Genomic DNA, 14,069 nt, shown 5'->3' with positions numbered 1-14,069 from the left:
GCACGTTTTTCTTCTTCTATTTTGTCAATAATAAAGTTTTATTTTATTGGGTATCGTATTGATTGTTTAAGCCCTTTGTGACCCTGGTCTAGAAAAGCGCTCTAGAAATATTACTTAATTACTTTACAGAGTGAGATTTGGACTTCAAAGTTAAACTAAATGCGTAGATATAATAATAAAACAAAAGAAAATACAGTGGCTTAATTAAGAGAAAAAAACACCTTCATGCTCAACAAAAACATTTCTTAATATAAAGCCAGAACTTCTGTTAGGGCTAACATGCTAGCATGACATGCAAAAAGTGAAATTATTCTTATGATTTTCCTCAGTTTGTTTTTTAGGTAACTGCATGGATTTATGGCTATCGGCTAAGTTTAAAATATTTTTAAAGCTTCACATTAGTTTCAATGTCAAAATCTGTCTGCTTGTCCTTTAAATAAAGGCCATCACTAACAAGGACTGTCAATTCCTGGTTTCAAGTCTTTTTATGTAACTGGTTAATCTCTACAGACATTTCTCAATAAGATGTTTTGTGTTCCCAGAGCAGCTGAACAAATACATCTTCTTCCGTCTTAATCCATCTCTAATTAAATGTTGAAATAACAACTGATTATTACACACATATATGGGCTTCTTTCAGACAAACATGATGCAAAGAAACATACAATATTATAAGTAAGTAAGTAATATTTATTTATATAGCGCTTTTGGAGACCAGGGTCACAAAACATAATGCAAAGAAACATACAATATTATAATAAATGGGTTACATATTTTTTTAATGCTGACTTCAGAATCTCCAGAATCCTCTCTTTGGCAGCAGTATGCGAAAATAATATTAAAAAAGTTCAACCGCTATAAACTAAAAACAATAACTTGGATAATTAAAGTATATTTTCTCAACAACAGATGCTCTTAACACTTTACAGCTCTGCAATAAAGCCCAGGAAATAACACTTTGATATTTTACAGGAATAGCTAGTACAGGCCTTGCGGTCATGATGTGTTTGAAAAGACACATTTCACAGTTGAGTGACACCTATTTTTAGCTGTCCTTTGTGGGTTATACTCACAGTTATACTCAGTGATGCACTGCAGGGGAAGGCTCTCATAGGTAAAGTCATGAAAGATGTTTGTAAATAAAAACAACTAACAATAACTATTCATAAAAGCCTTTTAAATCATGGTGTCAATTTGTTATACTTTGATGGGTATTAGCTTTGCATATTTGAACAGTTTAAAAATATAATGTAAAGCAGACAATAAATATATATATAAAACATATATTAAGTTTTATATCACTGAAATTTTGCAGAACCTTTCCAAAAAAATACCACACATGTGTCAGTTTTTGCTTTTATCTTCCTTAAAGCAGCAATATGTCAGTTCTTAATTATTGTTTCTGTCTCCCCCATGAGTCAGATTAGTGTAACTGCAAACGTAACATAACTCCTTTGTTCTTAGCATAATATAAATGTATTTGCATCAAGATAAATGCTCTTGTTGTATTGGTGTCTGGTTCAAAACACTTCCTTCTTCACAACAGGGGTGTAATTCTACTCATTAAAAAAAACGGGGAAAAAAAGTAATTTGAAAAAACATTCTAAATAAGAGATTTTTTTTTTGAAGTTAAATTCCCACTGCTATGGGAGCGTCAGTTCAATCTTCCCATCATGCCTGCCTACAATAACAGTTGGCGAGGACAGAATGTGTAAAAGTCTGGTTGCTATCGGCCGTTTGAACAGAAGTGGAAATGGAAAACCCTAGTGCGCAAAAAGGGAAAACATATTCAAAACCTTACTTTTCACTCCAACAAGGTCGAACCATTCATTTAATCGTGACACCTTCAAGTGAAACTTAAAAATGTCAAACTTTGATATCATTCCCTGAACGACCTTAGCGAGCCTCCACACAATACCTGGCGCAACAACAGCTATTTTTTGCGAGAACACATGCGACCGGCGCGACATCTTGTACACGGATGCTTCGTGTTCGCTGCTCACTTTTCATGCGGCCCCGTGTGGAGCAGCTCTTACAGGAGCAAAGACTAGCTCAACACCCCGAGGTGACATTAAGCTGCTTTTATACAGAGAGGAGAGTGTCGGAGGGGAGGAAGGCTAGCAGGGAAGGAGGGTGGGGGGGTCTAAAAAGTAAAGCCAGACCTTCCAGAAAGAGGTGACCTGATGTTCTATTTGTCCGGGAGAGGAGAAGGGCAAGATTATTGCTGATTCAGCTGAAGGAAACAGGTCAGAGGAAATCTTGTAGAAAGAGCTCCACTCTTTTTTTTATGAAATATTTCGCTGCAAGCTGAAAGGCTGTGGATATTTTCTCAGTGGCCACAGCAGCTTATTGCTGTGTTTTCTAAGACATCTTGACTTTCAAAGAGCAACAAAACAATCCTTAGCTTCCCAGGACTCACTTTTTCGGCTTCAGTTGGAGTTTATCGTAACCTTGATGCAGCAAAACACACAGAGTATTTTGTTGTGGCCAAGTAGTTAAAATTTATACTTTAACAAGTTGAAAAATTGAACTTAAAAATGTCCTGCTTTTGATTGTCTCTTTGCATGTTTTTACTAGATTTTGAGGTCAAACTTTTGAGTGGAACTCCTGCATCTATACATCTGCTAAGGTGGTTATGTAATGATGAAGCTGATGCGAATTTAAGCAGCAGCTTGTATCACTTGCTTTGGTTTATTTTTATTTTTTTTATGTTTCTATGAAAACATAAATGCATTGCACTATACCATGGCATTTAAAAAAAAAAATGTTATACAGGATTTGTGTAAAATTAAATAAAATATATTTCTTGTGTGACCTGACCTGGAAATATTTGAGAAAAAAAACAAACTATAACATATAGTTTTACATTTCTCTATCACAATACTATATTGATATTATTTTGCTATCAAATCATATTAAATTATTAATTATAGTTATTGTATGGTTAATATTTAAAAAAAACTGTTTGTAAAGTAAAACTATTATATTTTATTTATTTTTATTTTTTACAATTAACATGCAAATATTTCAATGCTAATTTTTGTGTTGCGATTACCCTTCCAGCCGCTAGATGGCAGCAGTCACAAAATAATTTCAGTTGCAAAACATGATTAACATAACTTCAATGAAATGTTACTTGTGTTCTGTAGATCTATCTACATTTTTAAATATGTCGTCAGTCACTTGTATGGCTTCTAACCACCATTGATTATACTCCCTGTTCCATTCAGTACTAGCAAAATACATGAAACTTGACTCAAAAACAATGAATTCACATGAATAATTCTACTTTAATGGGACTTTAACTAAAAAAAAAAAAGAAAAACGCTTTAACGCAACTTTGTCTTGATATTCTGCCCTGAGTGTCTTTGTGTCATGTGACCACCACAACACAGCAGTGGGTCGAGGACATAATTCTAATACTAAGTACTGAGATTTGATTGAACTTACAAGGAAGATAAACTACAAGATACTTTGTTGTTTTGTAATCATTCACAAACGAGGTAATTGGATGAAAAGAGAATTTAAGACATTGCAGTTGTACTTTCCCGACTCAAGGGGGAGCCAGAAATATCTCTAATATCCTGTGGATTGGATCTTTAAAACAAAAGCTTTCCTGAAAGGTTTTGTAATTGCCTACTCTGGGGTCAATATTGCCAACATTGTGCTTAGTAGAAAAAGTTTAAATAAATGATTATGTGTTACAACAAAACAACATAACAAAGTTTAAAACAGTGTTTCATAATACCACAGTTTTAAGAATTTCATTTTACTTTTTATTATACTTTTAATTTCATAGTCGCCCACGTCTGACTTGTCCTCAACACCACACCATTTCTGTGATTCTCTTTCTCCTCTACAATTGTCACAAATAAAAGAAAACCTTTTCTCAGAGAGTCCCCGATGACTCGTCTCCACCAGCATGATGGATTTACGCGTGTAATTTCAGGGAACAAAGCTGCAGCTACACAACTGCGGTGACCATCAACGCAACACACAAAGGAGACACTGTTGCGCCAACATCCCCTACTGTGATAAAATAATAAAGCCTTACATTTATACGTCCTCCCTGAGGTGTTGTACACAAGCACTAAAGCTGATTTCATGCTCAGCTTAAGACCACACTACTATAAAGTGTGTTTAAATAAAGCTTCGGAAAGAGATTAAGAGGGAACATCTCCAGCTATTGTGCTGATTATACTGTGATATGTTGTGTGGCGGTGTAAGCCTGCTAATGTAACGCTTCGTCTCTAATGGAGCATCGCCTCACTTACATGGTTACAACAAAGCATTAAACACACACACAAACACACACATGCACACATGCTCACACACACATGCACACCCCTATAAACAAACGCATACATACACACACGCACGTACACATTTACAAAAACATATCTAGCACAAACACATATACAAAAACACACACCTGCAAAAACACAAACACATGCAAAAACTCACGCATGTACACAAGCACACAAACATACATGCAAACACATAGAAAAAGAGGTAACCCCAAAAACAAATAAATAAGCACACACCTATACATGCAAACACATACAAATATGCACACACACACCTACACACAAATATAAAACACTTGCACACAGATACAAGCTCATACATACAAAAACACACAAACATACACACGGACAAATACACAAACCAATAGTAAAAAAAACACAAATATATGCGCTCAAACAAAAACAAAAACACACACCTACAAAACATACACACATAGAAAAACACACGCATACACACACTGAATATGGAAACACACATGCATGCTGACCACACACACTTTTACAAAACATAAACAACACCTACAAAACATACACACACAAGAAAACAACCTACAAACACATGCAAAGATTATGAATATATCAAACTGTATTTAAATTACAAATACAGACTGATTAAAGAACCATTTAATTCTTCAACGTTGAAATGAATTATTTCATGATAAATCAAAACGAGCAAAGGAAAAAGATCAACGAGATTAGTCTGCCATGAAAAGTCCAGCTTACACTACAATTATAAAGCACTTTTCAAGAGAGAGAAGCTTAGGAAGTCCAGTCATGAATCTCCGCGACTACACTGCTAGAGGAGAGAAGAAAACGAATACAGAAATATTTCTCAGCAGGGTTCTACATCTTAATGCAAAAGAAACTCCCTGACGTTTTATTGCCCTCGCAAGACATTTGAAACATCTTTTCCCGCCATAAAATAGATGTATCTATTCAGAGCGAGCAGGAGCTTTGACTATCTATTGATTGGACCATTAAATCAGGGAAGTAGTGTGTTGTTAAAGCGAGTGATGCAGCCTTCAGGATCAACACAACACATTCTCCTTTATGGAAACCAGGGAGCACAATGACTTGTTTATATGGGTTTAAAGGGAGGGCAGGTATCAATCCAACCGCCATTTTTGTTTATTGCCAGAACTTTACATTCAAACTGTACGAGTAGAAAAAAAGCTAAATGTAATAGGGCTGTGTATTGGCGAGAACCTGGCGATACGATACGTTTCACGATACATGGTCATAGATATATTGCAATACTTTAGGAATGATATATTTGTAGTATTGTCCGAGTACTTGACTCTGGTGTTGCAGAATTTGCAGACCACGCAGTCATAACTTCTTTTTATCTGTTTATGAATCAGAATATGCCATATATCAGCTTTAAAAGCTGCTGGAGTCGACTGTATCCTCTCGTGCTCAGTCAGTCTAGATCTTGCAGTATTTCTATTGTTCCTTTAGCTGCAGAGGATATTATGACTGCTGCCATCTAGCAGCCAGAAGTTTTATTTTAAAACAGAAATGTCGTGAAATTTTGCAAATAATTGGAAATTAAAATTAAACAAAATCAAATTATAACATTTTATATACAATTTATTGAAATGTACGGAGCACCAGACATGGTAAAAAAAAAAAGAAGAAAAGTCATGGCTTCAGACCCGAAATCCCAGGTTAGAACCCCGACTAGTTATTGTCCTTTTTAAATGATTGTTCTAGAAACTATTGTGATGTTGACATTTATATAGTTTGGCATTAGCCACAATAAGAGACAATGTTTTGAGGAATAACTAAACATTGAAGAATAACTAACTCCAACTCTCGAAAATATTAGACACCAGAGAGTTTATTCTGCAGAATGTACTACCTTCGTATTTCTACGATTTGTCAGAGAGATATTACATGTGTATTTTGTTCGTGGCAACGAATATTTTTGAGTAAGTGTAAATGTATCAATATTTTGACACCCATCGACACCCATAGTAAATATATATTTAGTAATTTAAATTGTTTGAAAGCCAAAAACATATATATATATATATAGTGAAGTAGGATAACAATTCAATATCATGGAAAAATATATCCATGTATAAGAGTGTATAACTGTATATATTTGTGATGAGGCCTCATGATGCAGCATCAGTTGTTGAGCTGAATCATGATTCAGTGTCATACTTTTAAAGGGCCACTAGATGGAACTCTCAGTTTAAAAATGGCAGGTTTCAGTGTCAGAAAATTGAGTGTCATAGTTGGCATGAGTTGTATCAGCGATGACTCCTGATCCCCTATTGAAACTAAATAATACACAATGACATTAAAGTGTCTTACCGAGCCAGAATTCATCCTCCAGATTCCCAAAACCGACCCTGTAGTCGCTCCACTTCCGGGAGAAGTCAGTGAGGCCGTTCTGGCGCCGCTGGAAGATCTATAGACAAGGACAGAAGTGTCAGGAGTCTGGGGCAGCTTTAAACCATCGTTGTTGGTGACTCACAATCCACCCTCCGTCGTCGGTCGTCATGTCACAGTAGACCTGGATCCCCTGGCCCGGGTCCCGGTTGATGTAGATGGTGTAGACGCCGCTCATCGTTTCTCCGTTCAGCAGGTGCTGAGCACAGTTCTGAGGCGTCGCGAACAGACGAGACCCTGAAGACGAGCAGAGGATGTGAATTCTCTTTGCTTTCAAATGACAAGTGAGGGAATAACTTTTATTTTGGTAGTACACTTGTGTACATGTATTTAAATTCATGAAAATATATTAATTATGATCCAAAATGAAACTACAATAGCATAATTAAAGCCTAATAACAAGAATGATAAACATACAAGTCAAACAGGAGGCACGGAGGCATTTAATAGTCTCTTATTTCTTCTTCAGGAATGAGGTTTTAAACTTAATGGCAACTGAATATCATTTATGAATGGTTGCTAGAGATCTAAAGAAGCTCCCTCCTGTGACCAACTCAGACAGACAGGTACTTTTGCGGGCGCTAGCTAAGAAGAAGATGCTTGTTGACTGGAACCTGATTTGACAGTGACCCAGAAACAACAAACGCTCCCAGCAAGAGTTCACTTTGTGCTGCAGCACCGTAGTTCTGCTGCAACCTCACAGCAAGGCGGTGGCAGGTTGGAATCCTGCTGGCGACTAATCTTGAGTTACGCAAGTTTTTGTGTATCTTAAAAACACTATTTAATTGAAGACTCCTTATTAATAATTATGATGTATAAAAAGCTACAACAATTAAGGTGTGTAAGCAATAAAGGGGCGATACGATAATACACGATACAGGGGCAACGACACAATACATTTCAATACTGTAGGAAATATATTTTATATTATTATTGTCCAAGTTCTTGACTCTGACGTATTTACAGACAACATCACTCTTGACAAAGTAATAACTGCTTTGATTTGTTTTTAAACCAAAATACGCCAAAACATCAGCTTTCAACTGGAGTCTGCTGTATCCTCTCGTCCTCAGTCGTTGAGGGGATCTCGCAAGATTTTATCGTTGCTTCGGCTGCAGAAGATGTTATGACTGCTGCCATCTAGTGACCGGAAGTTTAATTGAGAAACAGAAAAGACTGTGAATTAAAAAAATAAAATCTAATGATTTAATTTGTTGTACAATTTATTTATTGGTTGACCATAAAAATTAGATAAAAATAAATTAACAAAAAACAATACAGAGCTGTTCATTATTGATACAGTATTTTGGAGAAAAAATAGCAATATATAAGTAAGTAATTAAGAGTTATTGATAAGTGTATACATATTTTGTCACTTTCCTAGTTTATATATTTATTGATGAATATAAATTGAAAGCACAAATTAATAATAATAATTTCCCCCAAAAAACAACATTACATTGCATACATTGCTTGTGAGAAATGCATCATCTTGACAAAAATATTACCATGTATAAGAGTATTTAACTGTGAGAATCTTAAATGTTCTTATTGATAATAATTGCTGAAATTCACAGTAAGACATTTCCACTGGTGACTGAAATGATACAGTTTTGTGTCACAACATTTAATTTATTATGACAAGCAGATTAAGAGATCCAACAAAAGTCTTCCAGATCCCCGACCTCATCTTTAAGTAAATAAATAAATGAAGAAAACGTTTGTTTCAAGGACATCATTAGATAAAAGATTTTCCATGTTGAGCAGGATCTTTTACTGGCCTGGAGGGGGAAACATAATTGACACACTGGTGCATTGCAAAGCCGTCTGATTCTCTAAATATGCACGATAAAACAAATAAAACAGAAAATCAAATCAGTTGAGACCCAAAGCGGAATATTTGTACTGTTGAGTAGTGTAATTCCTCTGTAGTTCTGACAGCTATAATAGTATTCCAAGAATGTATATACCAATGTGTATTAAAAATGAAGAATTAAAGAATGTCTCTAGTGTATTTAACTTGTAAACTCCTCGGTTTATTCTCCTCAGCAGCTACCATACTTCTAAAAAGTAACGTCTGAAACTCTAGTTCACAATAATCCAAAGAGCTCAAAATGTACATTATTTTCATGAATTGAAAATATATTTAAAATATAATCTCCAGCAATGTTGAAGCTCATACCAGTGCATTTTGTCCAGATGTATTAAACGGGAGGGCATTTTAAATATCAGAAATAAAGGGAATTCAAATTAAAGAAAGAGTAAATATTTGATAGATCATTTCGTTATTTAAAATCTCAAACATTCCTTAACGTTTAAGGGTTAAACATAACTACTATTAAAAGGTTAACTTCTACATTTATGAATCATCGTATTTATTCCTGTAGCTTCTCTTTAAGCAGGCGCTTTATGAGTTGATGTGACCTCCATTGAGAACACAAACAGGTTCAATGCGAACACGATTATTATCGGTTCAATTGCTCCTGAAGGTGAGACACAGAGTTCATCCACTGCTACACTCAATACTTCCACACATTCTAATACAGCCTCAATGATGAGGAGATATGCTTCCATATCATCTCCATGAAGGTTTGACTTTTTTAATTTAATGATAAAAATGTAATTTGCAACAACGCCAATGGGCTTCTGGGTAATGACGTCACGGCTGTTGTGAAAAGAACAATTGTTGTCAAATGTATTTTTACTCTAAAGAACGGGAGTGAAAATGAAGTAGATTATGTGCATTGAATTAAAAGATGAGGAACTGGGAGCTGCAGGCGAAGAACACAAAGTGTTTTCAGATAAGAGGTGACATGGATGAGTTTTTTTAAATAAAAGAAATGTTGGAAATATTGAAGTTACTCAACAAAACAAATGAATACAACCAGTTGAGTGCACAATATTCTAGTGTATTTTTTTTATTTTTAAATAAAATAGTTCTTTTTTATTTATTTATTATCTTTTTTAGATTCCAAGGGGAAATTGATTTGATATAGAAGCTATACTTTATTTTATTTGGATAGTTGAAGAAATCTAATGTTTGAATCTACTCTCAGAAATGTTCAGCTGAAAGTTAAGAGAATAAAATGACTTATCGGTAGTGATGGTCTGATGAAGCTATATGAAGCAGTGTCATTATTTTCAGAGTACACTAGATGGCGTTCCCTGCATTATTTTTAAACTGATGGCGCCACCTACTGACCTCTTAACAACTTGACACTTCTTCATGAAGCTTCATCGGACCATGACTACTAATCGGATATAAAAGTTGTCTCGAAGCCCTTCCTTTTTTTGTTCATCGCAAATCGTTGTCCCATTTATAGCAATATTCCAATTATTTTTTTACGACAAAAATCCATATTTGCCTAAAGGATGAAATATAAAACAGCGACCCGGTTGCTTATTTGTGTCCGGTTCAGTATTATAAAGTCCAAAAGGAAAGAATTGTTTTGTCGTTTGTGCAAAAAAAAAAAGAAAAAGAAAGATCAGGATTGTACTAAAAAGAAAGTGAAACCTGTGGTGAAGGTGGTGGAGACGACGGCGCTGGTGTCGAGTCCTTGCGCCGCCTGCAGCTTCACGGTGTACTCCGCGACCTCGCCCAGGCCTTCCAGACGGATCCACGTGTCTTCCGCATCCAAAATCAACTCCTGTCAAATAAGACAGAAGAAGATAAACAACTTCATTTTTCAGTATCATTAGCCAAAAACAACAAAAAAAAAACTATGTAATTATAGTATAACATTTGCGAAATACATTTTTTTCATTAACTTGAGACCGTCATCCACTAAAATAACCATTCTTTTGTGGACTATATATTATTTTGATAAATCAAAGTGAATTTTCTGCAGAAAAATAAGACTCATTGTTACAAGAAAACATCTGTTGTGTTTTAAGAAAAGATCAGACATGAATGTTTCATTACTGTGTGAAGAAAACAACCCAAAAGCACCAACAACAGTATTTCAAGGACGTCAATAAGTGTGAATCAGCAAACGCTCGGTAACAGATTTTCTCATCCACATGAAATATGAACAAGTAGCGGATTAAAAATTAAACAAGTTTAGGGAATAAATCCACACATTCCAGGCCAATGTGTCCATGTGAATTATGCAGGGAGCAGCTGGTAAATGGTGTCTAGTTGACTCAGTGGACATTTTCCTGCTTTGCTGCAGGGTATAGATATGATTCTATATACTAACGGAATCAGTCAAATCATATTCAAAATCATCTCAATTAAAAGAAATAAACAATCTTTCCTCACTAATATTTGAATGTGTACACATAAGTTTCAGACATGCTTCAGTATACAAGTCAACTGAGGACAGGATCTCAATAAAGTAAAAGAATAATTCATCCTGAACAATATGAAGGAGTTGCTTCCGGTTAAACAGGCTCATATTTTTAATACATTAAATCAGAACACAATGATGAGTTTCACCCTCGGTCCAGTGGACCGGTACCGGCCTGTGAGGCATATTATAACAGGCTGTATTGAGAGAAAATACAATTTATTTTATGTCCTGCTCTGTCTTATTTTGAAAAAAAGATCATATTTTCTCTGAAGTAACATTGGCCTGTGACACTTCCAGACACTTCTATCAGTCGAGTTCACTAAAGAAATACTCTTAAAAAAAATGGGTCAATCATAAACTGTATAGGATTTATTTTACTGTATTTATCTGAAGGTCAGTCTGTGAATACATTGCCGACATTAACCTGGTATGTGGTGCAAAAAAGGTCGGCATCCCTTGATGAACAGTCATGACTCATGTAGTAAAACTTATATTTTACTATATTATAATGTTATTATAGATTAAGTCAACAAAAACCTTAAACTTAAGAAGACAAAAACCATAAAACCACCCAAAATAAATGTCTATCTTGTTTTATAATCTAATGTAATTACCTTTGGTGAAACTTAAATTGATGAAGTTATGATACTCAATTGCAGTTAACTATTCTGTCCCAAGGGGGAGACAGAAACAATATCTAGGGATTACATATTGTCACTTTAAACACTCTCCCTTTTTATATCTCATTATTAACATAAACATTTTTTTTCTAATGTTAGCTGAAACATGACGACCTCTAATACATTGTTTTAATACTAACAGCTCGTGGTTCATTTCTGGCCAATTAGATGATAGTCTGTGGCCCTCCATTTGAAGTTTTTAAGAGTGCAGGCACAGCAAATGACTCCATCAAGATAATGACTCTATGAAATGTACACATACTGATGATATAATAGAGGCCCAACATCTATTTAGTTGTCCTTGAAGAATGCATGAACTGGTGCTTGTGTATAGTAGTGAAAAAACATGTTCATAATGATCTTACCTTTTTTTTTATTTTTGAGTGATATCTAATGAATGGCATGCAGGCTCAGTTCTTCATTGTATTCATTAATAATACAAATTTCCCTCAAATGCTTTTATGAAGTTGAGTTTCTGCAAAATAAAGTTGCTTGGCTAAACTCAAGGATGTTGAGGTTGAAATGAATAATTGAGCATGTTATTAAATATAGGTTACACCAGGAACAAGAGCTGCAGCTTCTCATTTTCATAATCATGGATTATACTGCTGACACGTTCTCATGAATATTCATCAGGATATACATTATCTTGGAAGGCAGACGCAGAAAACACTTGACCTTTAGATAACAGAGTGGAAATCGAGAAGACAAATAAAGTTAAAGTGTGGAGTCAAGTTCCTACTTTTCTGCTGCCGTCGGCGGACTTGTAGGTGAGCATGTAGTTGTCAATTTCAGCGACTGGTGGCTGCCAGGAGATGAGAGCGCTGCGGTGGTTCACTTCGCTGGCTGTCAGGTTGAGCGGGGCGTCCATGGCTGTCAAAGGGAAAGAACTGTTTAAGTTTGTTTCGTGGGTTTGGCAACAGAAGCCAGATTTCCAGTTCCAGACAACATGCGGAACGGCATGCATGGTCAAACATGGGATTGTAGAGTTAAGGTTCGAGGAGTTTAATAGAGGCTAAACAGGGCTTAGCTGTGGATCTGCAATTTTGGAATGTACTTGAAGGGTCCCTGGTACGATGGTGAAACCAGATTATATCATATTTTGACACAAAATAATTGGATATCTGTTCACAAAAAGCTATTAAGAAGTCAAATAAGAACTTTGGTGATATTCTGTGACGCCTTTATCTTTAGACTTAGATTGTATCATCTTGTTCTTTCTCTTTATTTCTCTTTGTTCTTGTTCTTATTTTATTTTGATTTATTTTTTTATGAAAAATTGCTGTATTTGCTGTGGCTATTGGAAAGAAAACAATTTTCAATCAATAAAGTTCTACCTTACCTTAATGATCATATAGAAACAGTTTCAATTGCTACTGAATGATAAAAAATTCTCTTTCCCAAAATGTCACACAATCTTTTAAAGGGCACCTAATGTGAAAACCCAACTCTCCTGACTTATTCACATGTTGTAAATGTTGAAGTGGTCTTCTTCAAAGTGCAGTAGGTCATTCATCATAACGCTGCTCCGTTTTAAAGTGATTACTTAATAAAGTTCTCCAGTCTGGAATCTCGCCAAACGAGATTAAGGTTTAAATTTAAAATTCTGACGTCACTCTGGTGGAGGTGTTCTCCCCTGGAAGCCCTAAATCAGTTTAGTACCTACATGTTAATCGTGAAACAAAATAAATATTTATGTATACATGGTTAGTGTTACTTCTGCCTTTATGTGTACATTAAGCAGCAAAACTTATTTTTATTCTTTTTTTTCGTGTTTTGTGACCAATCAGAGCAGAGTGGGCGTGGTTGCTCGGACGAGATTTGTGCTGCGTCTCAAATTGCATACTTCTCTTAGTATACTAGAAATGAGTATGCATCAGGATAGTGTACGTACTAACTAGTACGCAAATTCGACAGATGTCTCAAATCAAACACTGCTGCTACACACTAACCGGAAATGACGCGACAGCTTCTTCTTCTACTTCTATTTAACGATGGTTGCAACCAGCTGTTGGAACACTATCGACACCTGCTGGCAGCACGTTTTGTATGTTTGGAAAAATAAAAAATATGAGAATCAAAATATTTGCGAGATATTTAAGTTGGTATCAGCACAGAAGACATCTCATCCTTCTACTGCTGCTGAAAATGAACCTGTAAGTAAGTATATATATATATATGACGTAACTTTCGTTTACAACGTCACTAAGATGGCAGGCGTTTAGGGTAGATAGTGTCCATCGAACCATACTCAGTTTTGTTGGAGTTTTAGTACGCCGATTTAGTGTGCATGGCGCACTAAATTTCGCAAAATAAGAATGGAGACGCACTTACGCACTAAAAATACTAACTTAGAGTACGCAAGTATGCGATTTGAGACACAGCATTAG

At 35.4% G+C, this 14,069-nt stretch overlaps 1 protein-coding gene across 2 annotated transcripts in view; it reads right to left on the bottom strand.

The window, feature by feature from the left end:
• The window catches only part of tnr (tenascin R (restrictin, janusin)), a 95,800-nt gene that overhangs the window by 12,916 nt on the left and 68,815 nt on the right, over positions 1-14,069 (bottom strand). For both annotated transcript variants that reach the window (XM_087810789.1, XM_087810790.1), the window contains exons 20-23: positions 12,422-12,552; positions 10,222-10,354; positions 6,793-6,944; positions 6,630-6,726 (exon numbers count right to left, since the gene is read on the bottom strand). In XM_087810789.1, coding sequence (XP_087666915.1) covers positions 6,630-6,726; positions 6,793-6,944; positions 10,222-10,354; positions 12,422-12,552 — 513 coding nt within the window. The remainder of the gene's footprint in view (positions 1-6,629; positions 6,727-6,792; positions 6,945-10,221; positions 10,355-12,421; positions 12,553-14,069) is intronic.

The sequence above is a fragment of the Callionymus lyra genome, chromosome 16 (assembly GCF_982586985.1).
Source record: "Callionymus lyra chromosome 16, fCalLyr1.hap1.1, whole genome shotgun sequence".
Lineage (NCBI taxonomy): Eukaryota > Metazoa > Chordata > Actinopteri > Syngnathiformes > Callionymidae > Callionymus > Callionymus lyra.
This window is presented reverse-complemented; position numbering and strand designations above follow the sequence as displayed.